We start from the raw sequence: 27,317 nt of genomic DNA, 5'->3' as shown, positions 1-27,317 counted from the left end.
AGTGTTTTCAGTATTATAATTACTAGGCAGATTAGAAGTATCAATAATAATTATTTGTACACAGTATCTGTTAATCAGAATGAAATGTCCCTAAATATGGAAGGTTTTTTCTTAGTTGTTTTATCCATTGAAGACTATATAAGAGTTTATTTCAATAACGTCTGACAGAAAATTATTCCAGTAAGATGATGCTGAGCACCTGCTTGAGTTTATGACAGATGCATTATTTATCTGCAGCAATATCTTTCTATAGATATCTTACAAGTGTGCCTACAGTTTAGCAGCACAAGAGACGATTAAATAAATTAGTCTGGATTTTGAATCTGAATCAACAGCTGCTTTCTTAGCAAAAAAGAAAGGTTGTCATTTTTTTGAGCTTCTAAATTGAGGCTCTATTGATACACAAGAAAGAGCTTGATAACCTCCAGTTCATGTGCTACCTTTGGTAGCCTCCTGTGAAGCCCAGCAGAAGCTGACTAGGTGATTATGATCAGTCATCAGACCAACCTACTGTTGTGGGGAGAGATAGGAGAAGGGAACACTGTATATATTGCATTGAACTCTTGAAGAAAAGCTGGGACAGAAATCAAATACAATTGTTTGCCTACATTCTCCTTGGTAAATGAGCAGTTATCTGAAAGCAATTATCTGATCCATTATAGCACAGCTATGAGGAAAAGTTTTGTGGCTTCCTCTTTCCTTCCAGCAGCCTCTTGGTTTCCTGATGCTAATGATATTGAGAAACTAACAGTCTTGGACAGAACAGCTGAGACAGAAGAGAAATGTTGCCCTCCTTCCAGCAACTGTTTAAATTACAATTTCCTGCCATCTGGGTGATCTTGGAAGTTCTCTTCCTCTAAATTATCTATTAAAGACTGCCTCAAAGATATCTTTATACAGTATGTGAAACCGACCCTCCCCCCCGCCCAAGCAGATTTTATGTATGGCCCTGAGATGGTTGTGCATTCCTTCCATTTAATTAAAAACATCAACCTAGATACCATTGGACTCTATAGCTCAAGATGTCTGAATGGCAATAAGAATATCTTTCCTCTCCTATAACCAACCTCATTTCCATCAATCGTGCATTACAGGGATGGTGGAAATGATCCCCAATGCAGAAACTTTGCGAAAAATTCAAGTGCAGCATGGTGTGACAGGTTCCTTCAAGGATCGTCCCCTTGCAGACTGGTTACAGAAGCACAACCCAAAGGAGGATGACTATGAAAAGGTAAAGAAAAGGAACAAGAGAAACAATAAAATCCTTTGCCTGAGAGTCAAAACCACAGAATTACGTGCAGGAATTGTATCAATATGTTCTCGCTACATTTTGTAATTAAAGTAATTACAAAAAGCAAAATAGAGGCACTGGAATTTAGATTTGTTTATGTCTTTTCAGATGCATTTTTTTTGTTTCCTTAGTACAAATTGGATCAAAAAGAAGCTAGTTTTATTTTATTTGGCATTATAGTGGTATTTTAAGTCTCTGAAAATGAGGAGCAATTTTAAGAATAAGTTTTCTCCTTTGCAAATTATATTTTAAAATGTTTGGATGCAGTGGTTAGTCACACACATGATTTTAGCAAATGTATTCATTCTGTTAAGTTTATTTGCAGAAAGATTTGTAAATGAGAATGTCAGATACAACTGAATGTCCTCAACTTATTCCAGAAAGTGTCATATCATGTGTTTTTATTTGCTTCACACATGCACACATGTAACTCCCCTTTCAACATTTAAGAAATCTTCCAAAACTTTCTCCACCCATTGCTTTATCTAACTTTCCCAACTGATTCTTTTCATAGCTATTCTAAATACATTTTCATATTTCAGGCAGTGGAGAATTTCATTTACTCCTGTGCTGGGTGCTGTGTAGCCACTTATGTTTTGGGAATTTGTGACCGGCACAATGACAACATCATGCTCAAAACAACTGGACACATGTTCCACATTGACTTTGGAAGGTTTCTGGGTCATGCCCAGATGTTTGGCAACATCAAAAGGTGAGGGATCTTCTGAAACGCTGCTCAAAGACTCTGCATGGCTGCTTTCAAATTGTCAGAGGATTTTCTGAGAATGCATATTCATTCCCACAAATCATCATGCCTTTTATTATTTTTATTTTATTATTTATTTTTTACTGTATATCCCCACCATCTCACTTAACAATTCTGAGTGGCTTACATCAGGTAGTTCTAAAAATTGTTATTATTATGGTTGGTCACACAGTCAGCCAGAAGTTTAGACTGGGTTTTTGATACTTTATTTATTTATACTGTACTACTAAAACTCCCATATTGATTGTTTGTAACTTCAATTGGCAAAACAGTGCATCATGGGGTAACAATTTTTGAATGAGCATACCTCAAATGGGTTAATTTACTGTCTACTTCAGCTTCATTGTGAAACTGACAAAGGATGAGAAAGGAAAGTGGGCACATTAGTTTTTCACATAAGAAATGCTTTTCCAGCTGGATGGATTCCTGGAGCTACACATGAATACTTTCCTAGAACATTCTGTTCTTTACATTCTAAGGCTTATATTTATTTTATACATTCAATGCCATAAAGTAAAGGGTATACCGAGATTGTTATAGAATTCTTGAGTTGTGCAATCTCTCTGATCTGAACCAATAATTAAAGTAAAACAAGGTTCTCATAAGCAAATGACGAACTTCGCAAATCTGATTCCGTAGGATGACAGAAGGCAGTCTAAGAATACCATGTCATTAACATGGAAATTACCATAGTTACACTTCAGAGAAAATACTGTTTGATATAGAAATGCAGCTCTTGGCATTTAAATCAGCCCAGAGTTTCTTTTTAAACATTTCCTGTAAAGGGATTCATTTGTAATGCAATACCTAAAATATTTCACTTAGCTGTCTCTCCATTATTTAGCAACAGAAGTGAGGCTAAAATTAATGTGAAAATAGTTTACACAAAATATTATGCTAATATAAACCCAATATAAAATTATGCTAATGTTATCCATAGAAATTCAAATTAAATAACGAAACTTAAGTTTTTTCAATATGCTGCCTTAGTTGATACTGAAGAATTGGCTTAGCAGAAGTAGTGGCACACTGAAAATAATTTATATTTTATGTTAATTAAAACATTAAGTACATAATAAATAATTGGTTGCTTTTCCTTTCTGCATTTTAATATTTTTTACAATGCAGCCTTTCTCCTTCCATGTCTGTTGCCCTCAGGCAATGACTGCAGTTTTACTGGCATTAACCAAGAGTATTAAAAAACATTAAAAGAGTTCATCAAGAAAAGGGAATGCTGGCAAAAGCTCATATTAATGACTTTGGAGTGTTTTGTCATTTATATATTTATATCCTACTTTTATTATTTTTATAAATAATTCAACGCGGCAAACATATCCAACGCACCTTCCTTCTCCTATTTTCCCTATAACAACCTCCCTCTGAAGTGAGTTGAGCTGAGAGAGTGACAGGCCCAAGATCACCAAGATGGCTGTCAGGCCTAAGAAGGGGACTGGAATTCAAGTCTCCTGACTTCTAGCTTGGTGCCTTAACCACTAGATCAAACTGGACTAACAATTATTTATTAACAAATTAATGAATGGTCAAACATTTCCTGATATTTCTCTTTGTTTTTGAGATATAAGCATCACGTGATAAGCAAAGCTCCTTCACCTCCTTCTAGATGCAACAGAACTAAATGTTATCACAATACAGTAACATGCAACAGAAAAAAAAATCTGCATTCAATTTTCCACCGAAGAAGTTATTTCAATTTGACAAAATTAACTTTGATTCTAATGCAGCTTTAATTCCCAAATTCCTTTTCATTCTTTTTGTTATCTTTAATATAAGATGAGAAAGAAAAAAATGAAGGATAGATTCAATATTGTGTTGAAAGAGAAGAATACTAACGTATCTTTGTATGTGAAAACAATTATTAACAAAGAAAAAAGCATACAGTACTGTAAAAGAATAGCTGCAAATACTACTGTCCGTTTAATTGATGCCTATGTCTCTAAGCTATTACATAACAATAGAAAAAAGGAAAATTAAATTCTAATATTGTTTTCTAAATAATATTTCAAAAGTTGATAAAAATCTTGCTTAAGTATAAGTTTGAGTTATAAGTAGGAGTTATTTTATTAACTTACTTGATGAATGAGTGTAATTAGGAATGAAAAAGTAGTAATCCTTGAAGTAACTACATTTAGCCACCTTGAGATATATAGATGTACCTTTTCTATAGGGACCGGGCTCCATTTGTCTTCACATCAGACATGGCTTATGTTATCAATGGTGGTGATAAACCCTCCAGCCGCTTTCATGATTTTGTGGATCTCTGCTGCCAAGCTTACAACCTGATCCGGAAGCATACTCATCTCTTCCTCAATCTTTTGGGACTGGTGAGAGAACATTTTTCCTCTCTATTGCTCATGCCCTTCAGTAACATTGCATCTATCCAGTCAGCACATTGTAATTGTTGCTGAACCCTTCAGGTCTAGCTGATCATTCAGGGTGAGCTTTGGAATTTTGCATGTTCTCCCTTTTTCAAGCTTTGAGCAAAGATCAAGACAGAAAGTGCATAATCTCATCTCCAATGATTGTCCTGCCCAAATATTTCTTTTTTATTCCTGAAACCCCAAAGATTAAGGACTTGCTTTTTTATTTTTCTTTAGACTATATTTAGCATTTTTATCCAGCTTCCCAAGGATCTGGATTACTCAGATGTTGTTGTTTGATAGAGTTAAAGGTCATGAGCTGTAAGCTGTTCCAAGTAAAGATATCTTTGGAACTGACTAACAGTGATTTTTTCAATGCCGTTGGGGTTCGAATGGTGCTCCAATTATTCTGGGTTTGCACCCAAGGCACTGTTGAAAGGATTTGCCAGACATACCTAATAAAAATATCTCTTTGCTAAATCTGATTGATTTAGCTATGGATACTATATTTGCTTTCTTTTGTCATAGTCATTCTTCTTTATTTGCAGGTCTCTATATTTTGTGATTTCTCTTGTTCTTTCTCTTTTATTCTGCTGTGCAGTGACAATTATCCAGATTTTTTTGTCGTTCTTATCAACGATTCTAAAGTCTAGGGTATTGTCTGTGAATTCTAAAGATGTTGAAGGTGCTTATCTGTGAATTCTAAAGATGTTGAAGTCCTTAGTTTCTTCATTTTCTATCACTTTATTTATTTTGTGGTCCCATCATCTTGCTTTCAGGCAAATGGTATTTTTTTGCATGTTGTTATTAACTATTACTAAAGAAAGGCTGGAAATTTCAAGGAGTGGATGTTCCATTTGTAAAACTGGATTGCCCATCATTCATATTTTCAGTAGTTGCACTTCTTCATTTTCCAATGTTATTTTTTTATCTCTTTTGCACTCAGATGCTGTCTTGTGGGATTCCTGAACTCTCTGACCTTGAGGATTTAAAATACATCTATGATGCACTTAGACCACAAGACTCTGAGGCAGATGCTACCACTTATTTTACCAGGTGAGAAGATACTAGTCTTAACACTAACAGTTAGGGAGTAAAAAAAAGTAAGACCCCAAGTATCTGGTCCCAAAATCTCTTTCACTAATACTGTTCTGGGATCTTTATCAAAATCATAGAGCAGCACAGTCAGCTTTATATCACCGTATAACTTAGAAGTTTCATCCTTTGATGCAGATTGATAGAGTCCAGCCTTGGCAGTGTAGCCACGAAACTCAACTTCTTCATTCACAACCTGGCCCAGATGAAGTTCACAACAACAGACTCCCGGCCAACACTATCATTTGCCCCCCGTGTACACACAATCAAGACGTCTAGCCGTATCGTTGACATTTTTCTCTGTCGACATGAAAAGATCTTCAATCCCAGCAAAGGATATGTGAGTCCTTTTTATAGCCATTTTGTTAGCTGCTCTAAAGCAAGGGATAGTGTATATCAAACAGAAAAATATGTGGAATCTGCAGTTGAACCATATGAATTTTCATCTTTGATTTACAGATTTACATTCTGAAAGTGAAACGAGAGCACCCTTCTGAGGTCACATTCATTCAGCGCACATTTGAAGAGTTCCAGGAGCTGCACAACAAGCTACGCCTCATCTTCCCCTCTTCACACCTCCCAAGGTCAGTCCCCATTTTGCTTATAATCTTCATTTTTCCTTGATGCTATACTCAGCACAAGGAATTAACTGCAATTTCCTGCAATTAACCAGGAGAACTGATTATGTAACTATGTACAATTCTCCATATGTTTTCCTCTGTGAAATGCCATTTTTGTTAAAAAAAAAAAAAGATCAAAATCTGGGAATGAAGTAATAAAAAGGATAATTTGGTTCCTCATCTGTATATTCATGATGAGGCAATCGGTCTTTTTTCAGGAAGCACATTATCATTATTATTATCCTATCTTCTGGGGTACATAGGAATGAGAAAAGCTGAAATTATTTCTATTCAGGAAATAGATACAGTAGATGGGTTTATGTATATGACCATAAACGCCTATTTTGAGCCTATGTTAAAAATAACCTAAGAAATGCTTTTTTGTGAGGCCAAAAAGTATTTGATTCTTGCATGTTTGTGAAGATGATTCCTTCTTAATAGCATACAGTAGTGTTGCAAGCAATCCTAACGTAATACCCTTCTTTTCATAGTTTTTTTTTTTCTGGGACACACCATTTTCTGAACTTTTTTACTCCTTCTGGCTGAAAATATGGAGAGAAATCAAAATTTGGCATTCTCATCTTTTTAACATGAAGCAATTCCCTTTCATGTACAGGGCCTTTAAGGGGTAACCAGATCTGTAAACCCTTCTGCTTCAGAAATTTTCTTGATGGTTGGGGTCTCTTAAAGGTCTCTTTCTCCCCCATCCAATCCAATTTCCTAGCTTCCCTAGCAGGTTTATAATTGGACGATCGCGAGGAGAGGCAGCAGCTGAGAGGAGGAAAGAGGAATTGAATGGCTACATCTGGCATCTAATTCATGCAGCTCCAGAGGTTGCTGAGGTAATGTGGATGAATGGAGATCATACTAGCAAGACTAAGGAGAATCTGTAAGCAAAGGCGTCAATATATAATAGCTCTTCCTGAGTTATTCTGCAGTTTGTCCCAGGATTCTTGTCTAAACAGTTTTGCCTGATTATTCTGCTGAAAATTTAAATAGCCTTTCTCTTTATTGCCAAGTTGTAACTCCTGAAATTATTTTAGACTGTTATTACTAAAGCATGCTGGGCCCTAGGATGCATCAAGAGTGTACTAATGTTTGATATTCTGCTAGGCTATTTGCATTGCAGAAGAGGAAGACAAGGCTGATATCTTTTATTCTCACTCATGTGAGGGTGTGTTCCTCACTGCTAGGTTAATAAGATTTGTGATAAGAAAAATGCCAAAAATCTCAGGTTATGTATATTAGCTGAATCTTAACTCTTGGCAATGTTGGAGTGGGGGCAGAAATAAATGACACATTATTTGCAGAATAAGACTATTGTCTCTAACGTCAAGATTTTCTTTCAGTGTGACCTGGTATACACATTTTTCCACCCTCTTCCAAGGGACGAAATTGCCGCAGGCACCAATCCAGCACCAAAGCCTGCAAGTAAATATCAGTCTTATACAAGTGGTAAGAGTTATCCACTTCAATATTCCTTTTTGGCTGATAGCTGGTCCTCAGTAGAATACATAAAATAAGGATATTTTCATGCAGCCTATCTTAGGATAAAGTCCATCATGCATTCCTTTGGAGGAAGAAAACAATATTGGTTATTTGACAGCAGGGCTTTTTTTCTCATAGAACGCCCAGAACGGAGTTCCAGCACCTTTTTTGGATGGAACCTTGTAGGGTAGGCATGGCGGGTTGTATGAAGTGTGCTAGTTCCGGCACCTTTTTTTTTTTTAACAAAAAAGCCCTGTTTGACAGAATTTACTATTTCTTCCTAAGAATTTATTCAGAGATGGCTATATATTTTTCAGGATCTAAACTATACTTACAATTATCAACAAGAGGCAATACACAAGCAATTTTATTATATTTGGAACTAATCAGATGTACATAGGCACATATATATTATGGAGTTTAAATCCTCTCCTGGAAATTGCATTCATGAATCTTTGTTATTTAGATAACTGGGTACAAGTCATAATCTTTAAGAGCTGTCCTAGTCCTGGTATTGCAGGAAGAGATATATTGTGCCCTGGTATGGAGAGTCGATATGTAGAATGTTATATACAATATAGCTTCATTTTGCAAGCTGTAACCACTTAACAACAACATCTAACAATAGTAATTGGGATGAGAATTTCCATTGCTAAGCATTGGAAAGCTAAGCAGTTATAAAGCACAACCTCATGTGACTTTACCTCTTCAAGATGAAAATTACAACATGCTATTGTTAAGCAGTCTCACAGTTGTTAAACTCAACATCATGTGGTCTCCATTTATGACCTATTGGCTTCTTCATTGGCTATGCTTATAGGAAGCTGCCAAAGAAGGTTGCAAGTGGTGTTCACGTGATCAAGGGATGCTGTGACTTTGTAATTGTGAGTCAGGTGCCCAATCTTGTAACTACAGGATGTTGCAACTGATGTAAGACAATGATCTGTCTTAAATATTCATTCAGACATAACTCTGAATAGTTGCTAAATGAGTGGTCATTAAATAAAGACCACTTGTATATTCTATGAAGTGTTTTTATTTTTATTGTCCATCAGACAGCAGTACACAACCAATTTCACTGTGTTTGGAACTCATCTGATATACATAACTACAGATCTTATGGGCTTCAATCCCATGATGATGATATTATCCATTCAGTTGTGTCTGATTCTTGGTGATTTTATGGCCCAGGTCTTTCCACCTCTTCCAATCTTGCACTACTTCTTTGTCAATCCTATAAAGGAGGGATCTTCAATCCCTGGGTCATGGCCCATTAGGAACCAGGCTGCACAAGTGAGCAAAGCTTCATCTGCACATGAACAGGATCTAAGTAGCACATGAAACCATGTCCCGTTTCCCCCCCCCCCCGGTCCGTGGGAAAATTTTTTTCCACAGAACTGGTCCCGGTGCCCAAAACATTGGAGGCAGCTGCTATAGAGAACCCTTTGGACTTTTAACAAACATATTATTTCTTATATTGACTCAAGCAATTCAAATGAAAACTGGTGTATCAGTTAAAATGGAGCAACATAAAGGATATTGTGTTACATTGATTTTGTATTAATATTCTTTATAGTTTAGATTTTTAAAAGGAGATTTTCAAAATATGACAAAGAAATATTTTTTAGAAAAAGTACAAACATTTCTGTTCTTTGTAGCTTCTCCTATTTCTGCTACTAAGTGAAATATAATTTTATTTCATATTCCTTTTTCTTAGATGCTGTATGGTCCCAACCAATTGGAAAAGTGGGTGGAGAGGTGAAGTTATCAATCTCTTATAAGAACAACAAGCTCTTTATAATGGTGATGCATATTCGTGGCCTCGTAAGTGCTTAACAGTAGCTACTCTAATGTTGCTTCTAACCAATTTTCTGTGAAATCTGCACATTTATGCAGCCCAAAGATCTGATTAATCTAATTGACTTAATTTCTGTCTTTTAGCAACCTATTCAGGATGGCAGTGATCCTGATCCTTATGTTAAGACTTATCTTCTGCCCGATCCTCAGAAAACCACCAAGAGGAAAACCAAAGTTGCTCGAAAAACTTGCAATCCAACTTATAATGAAATGGTATTTGCTTCTTCACCTTGTGTTAATGAAGTAGGCCTTGCATAGATTCAGAAATCCCAAGTACAGGCAAAGTTTGAGCAGATAAAGTGGTCAGCTAACAGATTCTAAAAGCATTGTAGAATCTGAAAAGAGATTAATTTATTTTTTGAGCTCACTGCTTGCCTCATTTTGGAAATTTAACATTTAGAGAGTGGATTTAATTCCAAAACCGGCAATTTGCTTAGGCTAGAATATAGACCATACAGCTACTTTTTCATCACCATAGTAACTGCAAACAGTTGCTGAATGAGGACTTGCTAAATGAGGATTACCTGTATTCTAGGGAAAAGTTCCTGTAGATATGAGAAGGCTAATGTTCTGCAACCTTTGATATCTTCCAGCTTGTCTATGATGGAATTCCTAAAGGGGATCTACACCAGCGGGAGCTGCATCTGAGTGTCCTGAGTGAAGAGGGCTTTTGGGAGAACATCCTTCTAGGCGAGGTCCTAATCAGACTACGGGATTTAGATCTAACACAGGAGAAGATGGGTTGGTTTGAACTGGGCTCTAGGAGTCATGGGATCATGTGAGAAGCAGGAAGGCAGCCTTAGCGTCTTTAAAATTACTTTGGCCCACGGAAGTCCCTGGGAACTAGTGCATGTTCCAGGAGTTGTATCCTGGTATAAAACTCAAAGGATTTAATTTTCTGCGAATAAGAAGATGGACATTTTGTTTCTGTGCAAATGAAGAGTTAATTTCCTGTGGAGAGTGAACATGTTGGAGTTAATGATAGGGAATCCTATGACTTGAAATGGCTGCTGTAGACTTTTATCTTTGAATACTTTACCTTGTGTCAAGGGAGCAATGACTTAACTGAGGGGGAGGGTTTAAATATTAAAGACTTCCCCCTCCCCTTTGAGATATTTTTTAATTTTTTTAAAATAATTTGAGTCCAGATGTGAATTGTAGGATGGAATCTAGATGGAAAGAATCTTTGCAGAGTAATGAATGTTATAAATTAAGTTCTTATTGGACTTTCATATGGTATTTTTTATTTTAAAGGAACATTTGCATAAGTATGTGTGATGGGTTGGGAGATATGTGGATTCAGTATGAATGGAAGATTTAAACCCTTATCTCTGGGACAGGAGCTAGTGTGCTCCAACACAAGCCATCATGGAGACATTGCTTCCAAAGGAGAGCAGTAGTACTTGCACAAGCGTAGAACTTACATTTTTGATTTCTTATGATATGTAATCTAAAAAGCATGCTGTCCTGGATAAACATCTGGACTCCTTTGGAGAAGGCAGAAGGCAACTCTATTGTTCTTGATTGCAACCATGCAGAAACAAAGGCCTTGACCTTAATGTGTCTAAAAGCAATGTCTTATTTTTCAATCTTAGCTTTTCTAAATTGTCTCTTACATCTATGGTGTTTGAGTCAGTCTGAAGAGATTGGATGGGATAATTTGTGCTAAATCTTAGAAAAGTTTTTCATTTACACAAGCAAGGGAGTCATTGATTTCCTCTTTCATAATCACCAGTGTCAAAGAACTGATTCTTTAGATTAGCCAATGATCCCTTTACTGATCAATTGATAAAATGTGGTCATTTATTTTCAGGCTACTTAATTGAAATAAGTAACGTATTAATGAGTCTTTAAAGCTTTTATTCATGACAGGCTTTTCTTCCAACATGGCAAGTGAGAGGCAAAGTGGCTGGAACTTCTGAAAGTATTTGTGTTTATGATGTTACTGTAACAACCCTTTAAAGCTGTTGACAGTGGCAAATTGCATTGTTGCCCTTTCTCCGAGAAGTAAAAGTTTATAGAAAATTATGCGGGGTTAGGGAAATTATCAACTATGAAAACTTTTTTCTCTTAAGAATAGATAATTGCTGTTGGTTTTTTTATTTTTTATTAATATTTTTAAAAGAGACGAGTTTTTCCACACCACATGCACTTCCACATCACTACCTTGCCTCAATGCTACCATCTCTAGCTGAACTGTTTACAGTGGAAACTCACAAAAACATTGGCATGTTTCTCAGGATATGAAAATGTGAACTCAAAAGTTTTTTTAAAAATAGATATCATGCCAAGTTCTGTTTAGAAGAAAAAGCAAACTTGTGGGAAAAATAATTTTTTCACTTTTGAGCTGAAAGTTTCTTTTTACTTTGTGTAATGATGTAACTGGATTTCAAAGAGACAATTACATGAATGAGTTTACGGCATGACCTTTGATTATATCTTCCATGCTATAGGAAATGAGATAAAGATGGCATCTTATGAATACCTGTGTCTTTCTACGTTGTAAAATGGTGAATTGGAAATAAATAAAGGAATTGGAATGCAATAGAGACTGTAGTATATCCATTTTAATAGCAAAAGGATTGAAGATATATATGCCTTTTCAAATAAATATGTCATCAACACGAAATATTGTAAGATTTCGTCCAATGCACTGTAAAAATGGTTGAACTATAGCACATTCTGACTTGTTAGAAAAGTAAGGATAGAAAATGAATAGCTCACTCCCAACTATTGTTTCCCACCTTAGATACATTTAGTGAAAACTGGTAATACTTTAAAATTTCATGAAGAACTATTCCCAATTCCTCATTCATAGTATTCTCTTGCATAAAATGAAAGCTAAATTCTTGGAATAGTTCTTCATGAAAACAGAATACAATTTTCCTTGAAAAAGAGCTTTCCATATAAATAGAATCAACAACAAAAAAAAATACTCAGAGCAGATGTCTGTAGTGTTTATGATTCTGTTTTTGATTCTCTGGTTACTGATGGCTCAAGAAATGACAAGAAAGGATTTCACATGAATTCCTTGGTCATTTCACTTCCATTTTTCCGTAGTTTCAATACTGGAAAAGAGCTATGCCTTTGCATCAACACATTCTTATATTCTACCCACAGCTGTGCTAGGTCTGTGTGATGTAAGAAGCCTGCCTTTCTGAAGCTATACTAATGAAACAGTTGAATCATACCTTCTTATATTACCGTACTTTTTTCTGAGGAGATGCACAAGGGACATTGATAATACCTCACTTTATGATGAAAGCCATGTTCAACATTATTTGATCAAGATTATAGAATATACAGGGACGTTTGCAGTTGCAGCCTGAAAAAAAAGGCCAATAGAACAGGTTCGCTAATCGTTTGGAGATCTTTCAGTAGTAGTTATATCTTTATCAGTGCAATTTATACATTTTTACAAGATCCAAATTAAAAGCTTGTTTGCTTATATTGTAGAAATCTGGGATGATTTTTATGACTGACAGAAGGCTCATCTAAGCTTGACTATGTGTTAATTTAATTACCTAGCAACATAATAACATCTATAGCATTGATTGCATGGCTATTGCAACAGTATTATAATATAGGAAAATAAACACTGGTAAGAATGAATACTTCCAATGGCCCTCTTGGCCATTATATAATTTTCCATGGGTTTGAGGTTCATACCAGGCTTTATGCGGCATGATAACATCTGCACTCCAAAAATGAGCAGGGTTAAGATTCATCTGGGGCCATATTAAAGCTTTTAATAGATGTAGATCATTTTGTCCCTTAAACCACCTCTAAACTCCAAGAACCGCACAGAAGGGATACTAATATATCACACTTTTTGCCTCCCTATGCACTTGATTTAATTAAATAGATTTCTGTTTGGGGAAAAGAAAGAGATTCAAACATTTGCTTGGAAGCTGCAGTTATTGAATTTTTACTTGTTGTCCCTAAGAGGAAAAAAAAAGCTCAGTGGTATTCTTGTTATTTGACACATTTGTAATTAATCCACAATAACAGAAATACGTTTTCTTAAGCATATCCTGCAAATTCCACAAGTTGATGTTCAATGAATGAACATGTTAATCAGAACAATGAGGATGTCTCTAATTAAAATAATTGAAAGACATTTCCTAATTATCTAGTGAGGACTAAATCACAAAACATAGCTTATAAAATTGAATGAAAGATTTTACCCTATTATATCCAGGCCTTTAATATGTCTTTTTAAATTATTGAACTGGTAATGTATACACTGTGTATCAATATCTGAATATATCATTCTTTGAAATGCTTACTCATATCTCGTACCTTTAGTAAATAGTGAAATTCAAAAGTGACTTGACAAATATCAGTCTTGTATAAATGCAGCAAAATAATTTAATCCAACAAGAAAAAAATATGTGCATTCTTTGATAAGATAAACTGCCAAATAGTCTCCTCAGGAAAGGCAGATATAATTAATCAAGTCACAGATCTAAAGAAAGTTTTAAAGAAAAGTCAAGTTTCACACCTATTAGTATCTTTTTTGATAAGATGGAAGGTGAATTACAACTATCTCCTTTAATAAGGAGTTTTAATCCAACTAAATTCTGAGATTAAAAAGCATGTAATCAGTGCTTATCTAATCAGCACTATCATTTAACATACCGTACTTAAAAAATGTCAACATATTTTGTGGAAATGGCTATTTATTCTTTAAATATTTCCTAATTGTTTATTATGTGGGTCTTATTGTATATTCAGAACAAGTTAATGGTTTTTTTTCTAACCTTATGTTTAAGATTGTAACAAAGTAATCTAGACATAGTAGTGGTTAAGGTATCAGGCTTGAAAATGGGAGAGTATGAATTCTAGTTTGGCCTTAGGCATGGAGCCAGTTGGGTGACCTTGAGCCAGTCATTCCTGTCAGGCAATGGCAGATGACTTCTGAGATCTTGGTAAGGCCACACTTGGAATACTGCATCCAGTTTTGGTCACCACGATGTAAAAAAGATGCTGAGACTTTAGAAAGAGTACAGAGAAGAGCAACAAAGATGATTAGGGGACTGGAGGCTAAAACATAAGGAACGGTTGCTGGAATTGGGCATGTGTAGTTTACGAAGAGAAGGATGAGGGGGGACATGATAGCAGGGTTCCAATATCTCAAGGGCTGCCACAAAGAAGAGGGAGTCAAGCTATTCTCCCAAGCGCCTGAAGGCAGGACAAGAAGCAATGGATGGAAACTAATCAAGGAGAAAGCAACCTAGAACTAAGGAGAAACTTCCTGACAGAACAATTAACCAATGGAACAACCTGCCTCCAGAAGTGGTGAATGCTCCAACACTGGAAGTTTTTAAGAAGAGACTGGACAGCCATTTGTCCGAAGTGGTGTAGGGTTTCCTGCCTGAGTAGGGGGTTGGACTCGATGACCTCCAAGGTCCCTTCCAACTTTTTTATTGTTGTTGTTGTTGTTGTTGCAGGGATTTGTCCAGGCAGTCACCAAGAGTCAACCTCTGACTGAAATACACAAAAGAAAAATTTAAATATCACTGAGGTTTATTTTAAAAAACTACATTAGGATGATAGCTTTAAAAATGATTCCCAGTAAAAAAAAGAAAAAAGAAAAATATGCAAAAACTCCAGCTACATACTAACTTTTAGTAGAAACAGAATAGTGAATTCAAATAATATTTGATATAAAATCTCAGTTGATTCTTTGCTATTGTTGAAAGAAAAATCTTCATCAGAGTCAAGTCCAAGCCGGGAATAAATAAAAAAGATGGTTGCAGTTTATTGAAGAGCAGTGCCAGACAGAAATGTGCCTCTGGGAAAGCTGACCACATATTGCTGGGAATGCTGGGTTTTTACACCTTGGGCTTTTGTGTTTGGAGTTGTTCTGTGGCATGAACTTTGACCTGACGTTCAGTGCGCCTTTCTGGTATTCTAATGGTGGTGGGTTAATCCTATTATGCCCTAAAGGTCATATCATGCTTCCCTGGGCTGTGGCTGATGGCTATGTCCTGTGTTGGATTTTTTGGATGAGGGGTTGTTGGTTTAGGGATCTTTGTCTTTCTAATCCCATCAGCTCCAAACTTCCTGGCCACAGTCTTTCTGAAAGGGTTATCAAATATGCATTTCTAAAAGGTGGCCTGCTTGGTTTCTGCTTGGGGGAGGGAGATTTGGGGTTGTCTTTGCCTAAGATTTTTCATTATTCCTTTGGGGAAATATAATATTCTGTCCTTTTTAATACCCCCCCCCCAATATTTCTTTCTCTAGGAGGGTGGGTGGGTGCTGACTTCTAACATTATTCTTGAAACAAGGCTAGCTTATCTCTAGTGGTTCCACCAAACAAAACAACCTTTGAGCTCTTTTCTAGTTAATATTACCTTATTACTATTTGCTGAGCAACCTAACCTTTGCACCAATCTCTGTGCTTTTTCATAAAGGCTTCACAGGTTTTCACAATGTCAGATTATAAATCATAATGGCTAGATCAAGTTTTAATTAAGCAGGGTGTGTGAACCAGGCCATCTCAAGACATAATATGGGCGGTTTGTTTTGGCTGCCTGTGTTATGTTCTTGTGGAAAACGAAAGGACTTTTACGAATTCCAAAGGGTGTAACAGAGAGGTTTATTTGCGCAAGGTTCAGAAGCCGATTAACAGCAAATTCTGAACAAAGGGGGCGGACCCAAACTATAGTCCCTTTCTAAGGAACAAAGGGAGCACACATGGAATTTACATTGTATATCATTTAGTTTCTCACATGTTAGGTTCATTTCTCATGAAGACAGTTTTACTTTATACAATGTTTCCAAATGTGCATTAGGTCAGTCACGTATTGTTAATACAGCTTTTGCTAACAGCTTTCTTCCAGGAATTATGCAGACACATCATTTTACTTGAATAATGATTTTTCATCATTATTATTATTCTACTTTATTCTTCATTTTATTCTATGTTATTCTACTTTATTCCACTTTACTGTGACCACAGCAATGCTTTATTAGCCACGTTTACAGCTTGAAGTGTTATATGGGCACAGCCTATGTGCTCATCATCAGTTCTCAGCAAGAAATAAACACCCATCTCCAAATTTAGAAATAGACTTGGAAATCTGGGTGAGAAGTAGAATCTGCAACAAAATTTTGCAATGAAGTGCTCCAATTCTGAATGCTAGTAAGCTCTCCAGCGATCCCCGCTCCCAGCGGTTATCCTGTCTTTTCTCCCCCGATCTGAGTTGACAAATCCAATGTTCAGTTTTTCCGTAGCAGTTCTTGCGGTTTCTCCTTTCCTTCCCCAAATATATCGGGGATGGTGTCATTGTAACTGAAGAAACGAACAGAAGATGTAGGATATCTCCTAAATTATTTCCGACAAAAGTAGCACTCCAGTCTTCTTGGGTCAAGCGAAACTATAAAGTTTACACCCAACGATATGCAGGAGAACTTCCCTTTAATCTGCTAATTGTACTACTACTTATCGTTCATTACTGTTGGTGGTTTTTTTAAAACTACTGGCTGATGCAATCCCCGGGCAGTGGCAATCTCCCAGTTAACCTGTTCTCTCTCGGCCGGAGGCGGGGCTATGTTTGAGTAAAGGACTAATCGCAAACTGTCAAAGAATGCCTCGCTTACCCGGATGCTGATGGAAGCCCCACCCACCATTTCTGCTTCTCTTCTGAAAACCGTAGAGCCGACATTTCTTTCCTCCTCTCTACGAAATGGGCGCCTGCGCGTTTTGTTCCTCCTGAAAGGGGTCTTCCGCCCTCAGCCTTAACTGCTCTTCTCTTCTCCAACCGCCGCCATTTTATTCTTCTCGCGGAACGTGCTGTGTAAAGCCAAAAGGGTCGCCGCCATTCGCTGAAAAGATGGCATGGCCCAGCTCGGAGAGAGGCCTCTTCACTTTTAGAAATCCTTCAACTGTCACAGGCCGACAAAAGCGGCCGATTCACATCGGGTGGAAGCGCTGAGGTAAGGAGCACCCCACCCATGGAGCCCCTAAGGGAAGGAGAGCAGGCGGCCCCTCACCTCAACGCTTGCCCGCCCTCGTTGACGGCTCCCCAACCCGACGCTCCGTTTTCATTGCTGCGGCTCTTAACACAGCTGCTGCAGCGCCTCCTGCCCGGTCCGATTAGTCCCCTCTTCTGGCTGCCTTCCGAGGTCCACGCCACCGCGCCGGAGACTTCGGTGCCAGTGTGGGAGACTCCCGGCCTGCCTCCGATTTTGGCCGTTCAGCACCAGCTGCGCGTGGTCTCTTCCTCCTACGTGCTGGGTGGCACAGACAAGAACTCCGTGCCTGGACCTCTGCGAGCCCACTTTCCCGAGATCTTGCAACGAGCCCCGTGGCAGCCACATAAAGCCGTTCTTGACGAGCCAGACTCCGATTGCGGCTACCACAGCTTGGAAGTCGAGGAGCAGCTGCGGGAGGCCTGGGCCCCGAAGGAGCGTGGTGGGGAAGCCCAAGAAGAGCGGGATCTCGCGAAGACCTCGCAGTCTCTGGATAGGGACAGTGCTGGGCGGGAAGCGGCTGCGGAAGTTGGCTCCGATGTAGAAGCCGACCTGCCGGTGGTGGCCAGGCCGGCGTGTCCTAACAAGCTGATCGATTACATTCTGGGAGGCGCTTGCAGCGGGGAAGAGAGCGAAGGGGAAGACAACGATGATGATGAAGAGGAGGAGGATTGGTACGGGGAGGTGGAGGAGGAAGACGACGACGACGGCTTTGACAGTGAAGGATCCCTTTCAGAGTCGGAAATAAGCCAAGATGGAGAAAGCAATGATCTGTGGAACTCCTTCTGTAGCCCCGATCCATACGACCCGTGGAATTTCACAGCAGCTCTGCAGACTGCTGAGAATGTGGGAGAGGAAGGGTCTACAAGAGAGTCAAATGAAAGCGAGGTGGTAGAGGAATCTTCCTCTTGGAGTGAAAGTTCTTGTGAGGAAGATGAATGGGAGTCTGGTAGCCTAGATGAATCTGAAAATTTGAAATTGTGGAATTCTTTTATTAACTTGGACGATCCTTATAACCCTTTCCATTTTAAGGCACAATTCCAGACTGCAGGAAAGAAAGGGAAAAGGGACTTGAAAGGATCCACCGGTTTAAGCCTTAGCCCCTCTCAACATAGTATCTTATTTAGCTGTCAGCTTCACCTGTTTGATAATGGAGGCACTGAAAATGCTGGGTATGGCGTCCTTTCTAGGGAAATGCTTAAGAAGAAGAAAAAGGTATTATTTTTTATTTTTCATATTGTTAATGCTGGAGAGATTCTTTAAGTAGTGAATTCATTTTTGTTATGCTTGACAAAAATATGGGATAACCTTTGCAAAAGATAAGCATATGGTTTATGTAGTGGATTGAATTTCTAATGAAAGTTAAATCTTGAATTTGTAGTTTGTATTATCCCACCTCCTAGTAAATTGCTTCATTTTTTTCAGATTATAAAGCCTTTTTTTTAATTGAGAGTTTTGGTTTCAGGTACCCAAGTTATAATAGCAAACGTTCTACTTGCTAATTTGACAAAATAAAAAGATTTAAGAATTACAAGTATTTGAGGTTTTTCGAAAATGAAAATTAGGATCTCCCTTTCATATGCTCTTAAGAACACTCCTTGTATTTCAGTTACTCTTTGTTTTGTTGATTTAATTAAAACGGACCATTTAATGCGAAAAAGGCTAGGCTCTTTGATTTAAATGTGACTAATGGGAATTTTGTCATGCATCCTCTAGTATGTACAGTTTTTTTTGAACAAAACACAATTCAGCCACTTGGCTTTTTCTGAGGCCATGTTTAGACATCTCTCTTCCCCCCTTTCCTCCAACTGATGTGTTACTAAATTGGAAGTAGTACCATCTAGTGCAAGTTTGTGTGGTTTTCCGCAACTGCCTGCTCTTTGTAACTCCATTTGGTAAAGCAGATATAGTGCTTAAAGTAGTTCTGTTGAAATTCCCAAGCATGACTTTCAGATTTTTCAAAAGAGCATTAATTATATTATACTTGAAATAGAATATTCTGCAAAAGTCGTCGTGGTAAATTGTTCTTAGATTGAAAATTTGGAATTAAATAATTTTAGTCTTGAAAATTAATGTTCACTGCAGTGTTTCTTTTTCTGAAGAAAAATAACAGCATATGTAACAGTATTATGATTTTAACATAAGGGATTTACTTTTTATTAAGACAGTTATATTCTCTTAATCCTCAAGAAATACAAATCTCACCTCCAGTTTTATTCTGATAGTAAACATGTGAACTAAAGTAGGCTTAGAGGTGGTTATTGGTCAAAGAGCATCCAGTGAGCTTTATGTCTAATGTCAGATTTAAATATGCTTTTATATACAGACATATGAATTGGACATGCTTTCCCAGTTGTAGACAATCTGCTGTCTGCCACATGTTTTGAACTGTGAATATTAACTATATGCTCTAGCTGGCATGGCAGCTGTTGAGAATATCCTGAATTATCCAAAACATGTTATTCATGCTTTAACCACTAGTTTGCACTAGCTTTTATGAAGTGGTATAGTGGATTACTGTAAAGAAAATAAAGTTAATTATCTACTGCTTCTAATTTAAGTATATGTGACCAATTTATGGTGCTCTTCTTCTAGAAGTCTTTGTTCCCGTTGGTTGATAGACTGATCTTATGAATTTTGTATCCTAATGATATTTTAACATTTTTGCCATTTTAGTTTTCCCTTCTGATTAAACAGTACAGCTTGCATCTAATTTATATTGTCTAGACTCTAGAGCTAGTGGAAATAAAGATGCAATAAAATAATATATTTTCAGAAATGCCTAAAGATATAAAATTGGGTATTTTAGATTAGCCTTTCCTGTAAATCATTCAGTGACTACTTTCAAAACAAATTTCAAGTCCCTTGTGTATCTTTCTAGTGACACAGAAAATTAACGAAGATCTGTATGCAATATATAGCATAATATTGCATGACCTGGTAATGGTACCCTAGAGAGAATTATAGAATGATGTAAAAGGCAAGAAAGGATTAAGGCACAGAGGGAGAAGCTGATGTAACTTATCATTTTGTATGAAGGTATTATCTTGGAATAATTAGTGCTATATAAAAAAGCCAAGTAATATAGGACAACTTGTTTTATTACGACCACGTAAATACAAACTTTTGACTTGATTACAAAAGCAAGTAGAAAGATTGTTAAGCAAGGTATTCTAGTTTGCAGCTTATGACTTCAAATTGTGTTATATTAATGAAGGAAGGGAGAGAAGTTATAATTCTTTGTTGGGTTTTTACTGTTTTAACATTTTGAAGGTCTAGTACGTTAATATATTTTATCGAATTTCCTTAAATGGCTAAATTGTATTGAACTTTAATTGCTATAAACAGAGTTCTTTTTCAAATAAATGTCATATATAACTAGTGCTTTTATAAATCAATAATTTGAGCTTAACATGGAAGAAACAACAAAAGTCAGGTCAAGTCAATTAAGAAACAATAGCAATACAGACCACAGTAGAGCACAGCCCACTCCTTGGTAAAACAGAACAATGTAGGATAGAAAATAGCAGTAGCAGATAGATTCACAATTGGCTGATCAACCACACACAACATGTAGCCCTTAATGGAACTATATCTACAATTAGAGAAGCATGCGGAAGAGTACTTCAGAGTTCTGTCTTGGTCTCAGTGCTCTTTAACATCTTCATAAATGATCTAGATGACGGGATTAAAGGGGAGCACATGAAATTTGCAGATGATCCCAAGATGGAGGGAATTGAGAATGCTTTGAAAGATAGATCTTGACAGACAAAAGAAATAGGCCTATCCAGTAAGATGCAGTTCAGTGGTGAGAAAAGTAAGGTCCTGCACTTAGGCAGGAAAAACTAAATACAGTATAGAATAGGCAATACCTGGCTCAAAAGCAGTAACAGAGGGATCTAAGTTTCTAAAGGACCACAACTTAAGTATGAGCCAGCAGTGTGCTGCAGCTGCCAAAAAAAAAAACCCCAATGCAGATCTAGGCTGTATCAACAGAGGGATAGCATCAAGATCATGAGAAGTTATAGTACCACTTTATATTACACTAGTGTGGACTTGGAATACTGCACCCAGTTCTGATAACCAAGGTACAAATGAGATGCTGAGACCCTAGAAAGAGGGGCCATAGAAGAGCAACAAAGATGATAAGAGGTCTGGAGGCTAACCGTAAGATGAACAGTTGTTGGGAACTAGGTATGTCTAGGCTGGTGAAGAGAAGGACTAGAGGTGATATGATACCTGTCTTCCAGTACTTGAGGGACAATCACAAAAATGAGGGAGCTGACTTATTCTCCTGAGGACAAGACAAGAAGCAACATGTGGAAGCTCGTTAAAGAGAGAGTCTACCTGGAACTAAAGTTAAATTTCCTGACAGAGCAATTAACCAATGGAACAGCCTACCTCCCAGAGTTATGAGTACTCCATTGCTGAAGGTTTTCAAGAAAAGATTGGACATTCATTTGTCCAGGATGGTATAAGAACCTCATGCCTTGGATAGGGGACTGGACTAGAGCAGGGTCCCCAACCCCCGGTCCATGGACTGGCACTGGGTTGATGCATGCCAGAAACCTGTCTGTGCAAACAAAGCCCCATCCGCGGGATGCAGACAGTACATGAAACCACGTCCCCTCTGGTCCGTGGAAAAATCTCCACGGAACCGGTCCCTGGTGCCCAAAAGGTTGGGGACCTCTGGACTAGAAGATCTCCAAGGTCCCTTCCAGCTCTATGATTCATAGTTGAGAAAAATTCATAGCATATCAAAGTATACATCCAAACACAGCCAATTTTTTTGTTTATGTGAAAAGTTTCCATACAGCAGATAATTTTAATAACCTAGCAAGAAAGCAGTTACAGATATTAGATTGTACCACAACATATAAACACCAAATTAAATATATATTGTACATAGCAATCTCTTCCACAAGGGCATTTCTTCCTTCTTCTCCCAAATGAATGATAGATATACCTTTAAGTTTTTATTTTAATATCAAATATATTATTAAAAAGCATCATGTAAATGTCTGCTAATTTCATATAACTTTATACTTTACATAGGTCACTTTTCTTGAAGAAGTTACTGAGTATTATGTAAGCAATGAGGAAGATCGCAAGGGACCTTGGGAAGAGCTTGCACGTGATGGATGCCGATTCCATAAACGAATTCAGGAGACTGAAGATGCTATTGGATATTGCTTAACAGTAGAGCACAGGCAGCGAATCCGTAATAGATTCCAGGAAGTGTGTTATGAAAGTTCTGATATTTTTTAAACCCTTATTAATTATCCAGGGTAATACTTTTAATGATGTTTATGAGCATCTTTCAAGACATCTGTTAAAAATGATAGCTGCCTCTAATAGTATAAAACTCAGAATTGGAGTAATTGTAAAACTGCTTCTCAATTCTCTGCCAACAAATATGGTATAAAAACTGGATGCAGTGTTTAAACAAGTCTTTTGAACATCCAGTGTGTGCATAAGTGGTCCTTTCTAATGATAGTTTATCTATTTTTACAAAAGCCAATCCAAACATGCCTCCTTGTGCATTTGTGTATGTGTGTTCTGTCTCATTCACATATATATGTAAGAAAAGAAATGTGTCAAATTTTTGCACTTTTGAAAAAGGAAAAATATTTTCAAGTGTATTTATTGGGTTTGGAACCTAACAATGCAGTTCTGATTTAAAGTTTGTAAATTGCACCCTGTACTTACATTTGTATATACCAGAAAATTGTAATAATCTTATTTCCTATAATTGAAATGAATTTATACAATAACACTGTCTGCTTCTCATTGGTCTTTTTCTTACATATTTGATTTTAACAAAACTCTTCTGCATAAAAGTATCTCTTACATTTTTAGAGATTATTTAGTTGGAATAGAATGCTGTATATTTTACAGTAAAATTGCAAACAGTATTGGACTGCTAATGACAGGAACCACCATTAATGTGGTTAGTAACACATTCTTCCCCACTTTTGGCATTATACCAGTCTAATGGATATTGCTTTCTGCTCCTGTGGATAGATCACCAAAATTCTGTAGCAGTTCTATTTATTATTTCAGAACGAATCTGCTGTCAGTAAACACTGTAGTAAGAAAAATACAAAATACACTGATTTGACTATAGTCTGCTCTAGAAATTTCAAATTTATAGGAAAAAAATCATAGACTTGAATATTTGTAATGCTGACTGGTTACAGAGCTTACCAAAATAATCAGTATAAACTTAACAGCAATGTAATCATTTCTAAGGATAGTTCTATAAATATTTTTAACGCAATAATTATTAATGTTATATATTTAGTCAGAATACATGTTTGGATTATTGTATGCTTTCCAAATAGCTTCTATAAATCCAGTATTCAGAATTATTGGGATAAATACATTGGTTTAAGTTATTGATTAGTTTTAGATGTACTTCTCTATAAGGAAGGAAGGTATACTGGTAATATCCATTGCTGCAATATGTACTTAACACAATAAGAAATGGCTTTACTTTTTTCTGTCTTATGTTTTACTGACCTCATGTTTGTACAATTGTTTATTATAATGACAAGCACTCTGTGGTTTAGTCCAGGTAAATTCTAATAAAATAAAAACATTTTCAATATAACACAAAAGTACATTTTGATATGTAATAGTCTAGATAATTCATAAATGGAATACTTGATATATGAAAAAGATCTTGTGAAGCACTGTTATAAAATTTCATTGTGCTATCTGAGGCATTTCCAATTTAGTTGCACACTTGTGTATTTGGAACTTAGTTTCTGTATAAACACACATAAGATAAAACTACAGAGGATAGAAATATTTTCTATCTTGATACTGTTTTAAGTATTGTCTTTTATTGGTCAGTTATTGACTACTGGAAGGAATGATAATTCTGTTTCTCAGTCTGAAGCCATTTAAACTAATGAGTGCAGATTCATGAAATAAAAATCTATGGCTTTTTTTCTCTGTAGAATGATTTAATGGTGCTATAATGAAGGATGTCTTTATATATTTAAGTAACAAGGCATGAAAAACTATTTCTAAAACTTTAAATCAAAACTGTATCAGAATTTTATTTTTATATCATTTTAGAAAGGTGAACAAGAGACAGAAAACTTTGTATATACAGGCTTAAAGAGATTCGATTGTATCATTGTGGTTTATATTTAAATATATTTCTGTATATAATAAAACACTTTAAAACTAATCTAGATTGTAATAAAGAAATTTTACATGTTTAAAATGTTTGGAAACTTGAGCCATGATACTGGGCTGTAGCTCTTAAAATAGAGTATTCTTTGGTAGTTTGGGAGTGCTGAAATGTTTTTATAATTTGATTTTATTAAATACTTGGAGTTTCTAAGTATTGTTAAGTACGCAAGGTATGGAATTTGTTTTATTCAAGGTTGTCTTAAAAGGGTGCTAGAATAAATTTCTCAGTTCTCTTGGATCTATTCCTGGTGTATGCACATAAGCTAACAGAAGAGTTTAAAATGGCAAGAGAAATACAATAGAAGTTCAAAATATTTAGAATTAAAAACATTGGCAATAATGATACACTTGACTCAGTTCACAAATTGGATTCTCTCAGGAATACTCCAGATAGCTTTGAGACAGTACTCTTTCTGTTTTGATGTATCAGAATTGTTAACAGTAAATTTAAATGATGACACTACCATATTAATGTTTTTATGTAGTATTTTTCTCCTTGTTATGCTCTGCAGTCTCAATATAATTATCTTTCTATAATAATTGCCGCAACTCATTTAACAAGTTAATAGCAAAAAGAGGTCAGAGTTGACAGTACGGATTTACAAAGTAGGTACGAATGGAGTTAAATTAATTTTGTTCACTTTTTTATTTTTCCAATCCTGAATTTGATCCATGGGATTTAATATGCATTTTTTCATTAATCTGTGTATCAACATTTAATTTAAAACTTGTGGGATGAATATCAAAAAAGACAGTGCTAAGGGAATTGAAGAATAAAAATAAATCTTGAAAAAAGTTTTAAGAGATCACCCTTGAATACTTACATCAGGGGTCCCCAGCCCCCGGTCTGTGGACCAGTACCAGGCCGCAGCATGCCAGCAACTGGTCCGCATAAACAAAGTCCTATCCGCAAGATGCAGGCAGCACACAAAACCACGTACCCTCTGGTCCGTGGAAAAACCTCTTTCCATGGAACCAGTCCCTGGAACCCAAAAGGTCAGGGGCCTCTGGCTTACATCATCGGAAGAATATGATCCCAAACAGTAGGGAAGCTTGATTCATCAGGAAGCTGGGCAAAGGGGGTAAATCTTATAGCCATTTTCCCCATCCACCTCCACCTCTTTGGAATTCTCACTTCCATTCTGGGATAATTAGCAATGGGAAATTAATGCTTGTATTTACATTCATTGGAGAGGAAGAGAATACAGAAGAGTAAGCAAGCACACAATTGGTAATACACATTGAAAGGAATGTCTTGGTGTCTGCCATTTGCTTAGGGGGCTGGTGGCTGCAAGCCAGAAGCCACTTCAGATAGTACAAGTTTATAGGACAAAAGCGATCAAGGGTTTTGCCAATTTCACATAGCACAAACCAGCCCAGGATGTTCTTGGGGAGAAAAGCATATTGGGGAAAGATAACTTGTTTAAGCAATCTTTCTACTTTGTGAGGGGGAAAATTCTTCCAGGAGGTAGAAGGAAAAAGAAATCAGGGCATACACATTTCTCCAACTTAACATATATCTGTGCAATCCTATGAATTATGAAATTTGAAAAAATGCAATTGTCAATTATTTTTAGGAATTATCAAGTACAAATGAAATGCATGTAGATCTAATTTTTCCAGTGTTTAATTTAGATATAATTATTTTGGTTCCTTCTACATTAGTCAAAGAAGGAATTTGTAGTCTACAAAATCAGTACAAGTGTACATGATTATTTTCAATTATAAACAACATTGCAGACTGTTTTCAAAAGTGGACTGTTGCTATGGTTATGGAACTAAGCTCTCATGTTCCTTTTAGCAAATGGGTAGCTTGAATATGTAGTATAAAAGTGTCAGTACAGTAGTGTGTCACATAACAGGAGTTTTAGAAAGCTTTATCTCTTCTATATCAGCCACAATTATAGGATAAAACCTTGGGAGTAAAACTACAGTTTCAAGATGTGTTCTGCATTCAACAATAAATTTCTTACTTGATATGCGAGTTATGCAAATGCAAAATACACAAGTTTCTAATAACTTGTTGAACACTGTGCTTATGCTATGTACCTTTCATATCTGGGTTGAAATGAGGGATCCTTGATGCCCTCTGAGTACTGATGATGTTACCTAGTTTAGGTAATGAAATGTCTGCAAGAAAACAACCAAGCTCAGAGAGCCCCAAGGACCCACACACACACATCACCATTTTACCATCTGCTCCCCCCCCTCCCAATAAAACATTACTAGCAAAACATTTTCAGATAATGTTTCATTTTAATACAGTTAGATTATCTCCAGAGGCTTGAAAATCCCTATTTTGCACATGGGCTTTTTTTTACATTTGTTGATGAACATTTGGCTTTCCTTCACTGATTGTTAAAACTTCAATCCTTCAGTAAAATTAAAATCTTTCTTGTTCTGTGGGAGACAAGGGAGGAATATATAAAAGAAACAAGGAGGAAGGGAAGGGGTAAGCCACTTTCCACCAGGAATGCGAATTCTGAACTAGTGTGACTTAGGGAAGATTTAATTAAAACTTTGTTTAAATATACAATAAACAGGTTATGTAAGAAGTTAATAATAACAGTAATATGGGAAAGAAGAGAAGTCCTCTGAATGCTGGGTGTTCATCTGCCAATTCAGTTTGTATAAAT

General features: G+C 36.6%; 2 protein-coding genes across 4 annotated transcripts in view; both read left to right on the top strand.

Annotated features, from left to right (window-relative positions):
- PIK3C2B (phosphatidylinositol-4-phosphate 3-kinase catalytic subunit type 2 beta) overlaps positions 1–12,428 on the top strand; it is a 95,350-nt gene extending 82,922 nt beyond the window's left edge. For 2 of the 3 annotated variants that reach the window (XM_039340898.1, XM_039340915.1), the window contains 11 exons: positions 1,095–1,231; positions 1,834–2,003; positions 4,243–4,399; positions 5,382–5,491; positions 5,669–5,870; positions 5,990–6,114; positions 6,875–6,992; positions 7,500–7,605; positions 9,356–9,462; positions 9,580–9,708; positions 10,089–12,428. In XM_039340898.1, the coding sequence (XP_039196832.1) occupies positions 1,095–1,231; positions 1,834–2,003; positions 4,243–4,399; positions 5,382–5,491; positions 5,669–5,870; positions 5,990–6,114; positions 6,875–6,992; positions 7,500–7,605; positions 9,356–9,462; positions 9,580–9,708; positions 10,089–10,277 (1,550 nt within the window). In that variant the 3' untranslated portion in view covers positions 10,278–12,428. The remainder of the gene's footprint in view (positions 1–1,094; positions 1,232–1,833; positions 2,004–4,242; positions 4,400–5,381; positions 5,492–5,668; positions 5,871–5,989; positions 6,115–6,874; positions 6,993–7,499; positions 7,606–9,355; positions 9,463–9,579; positions 9,709–10,088) is intronic. The other variant, XM_039340906.1, reaches the window with a different exon arrangement.
- Positions 12,429–15,072: 2,644 nt separating this feature from the next.
- On the top strand, positions 15,073–25,144 carry PPP1R15B (protein phosphatase 1 regulatory subunit 15B). The gene is made up of 2 exons (XM_039340887.1): positions 15,073–18,690; positions 22,531–25,144. The coding sequence occupies exons 1-2, from the start codon at positions 17,458–17,460 to the stop codon at positions 22,741–22,743; spliced, it is 1,446 nt and encodes a 481-aa protein (XP_039196821.1). The 5' UTR covers positions 15,073–17,457; the 3' UTR covers positions 22,744–25,144.
- Positions 25,145–27,317: the final 2,173 nt, after the last annotated feature.

Source organism: Crotalus tigris, unplaced genomic scaffold, assembly GCF_016545835.1.
Source record: "Crotalus tigris isolate CLP2741 ecotype Arizona unplaced genomic scaffold, ASM1654583v1 scf7180000017550.10884619, whole genome shotgun sequence".
Lineage (NCBI taxonomy): Eukaryota > Metazoa > Chordata > Lepidosauria > Squamata > Viperidae > Crotalus > Crotalus tigris.
Note: the sequence above shows the minus strand (reverse complement) of the source record. Positions and strands in the feature narration are given on the sequence as shown.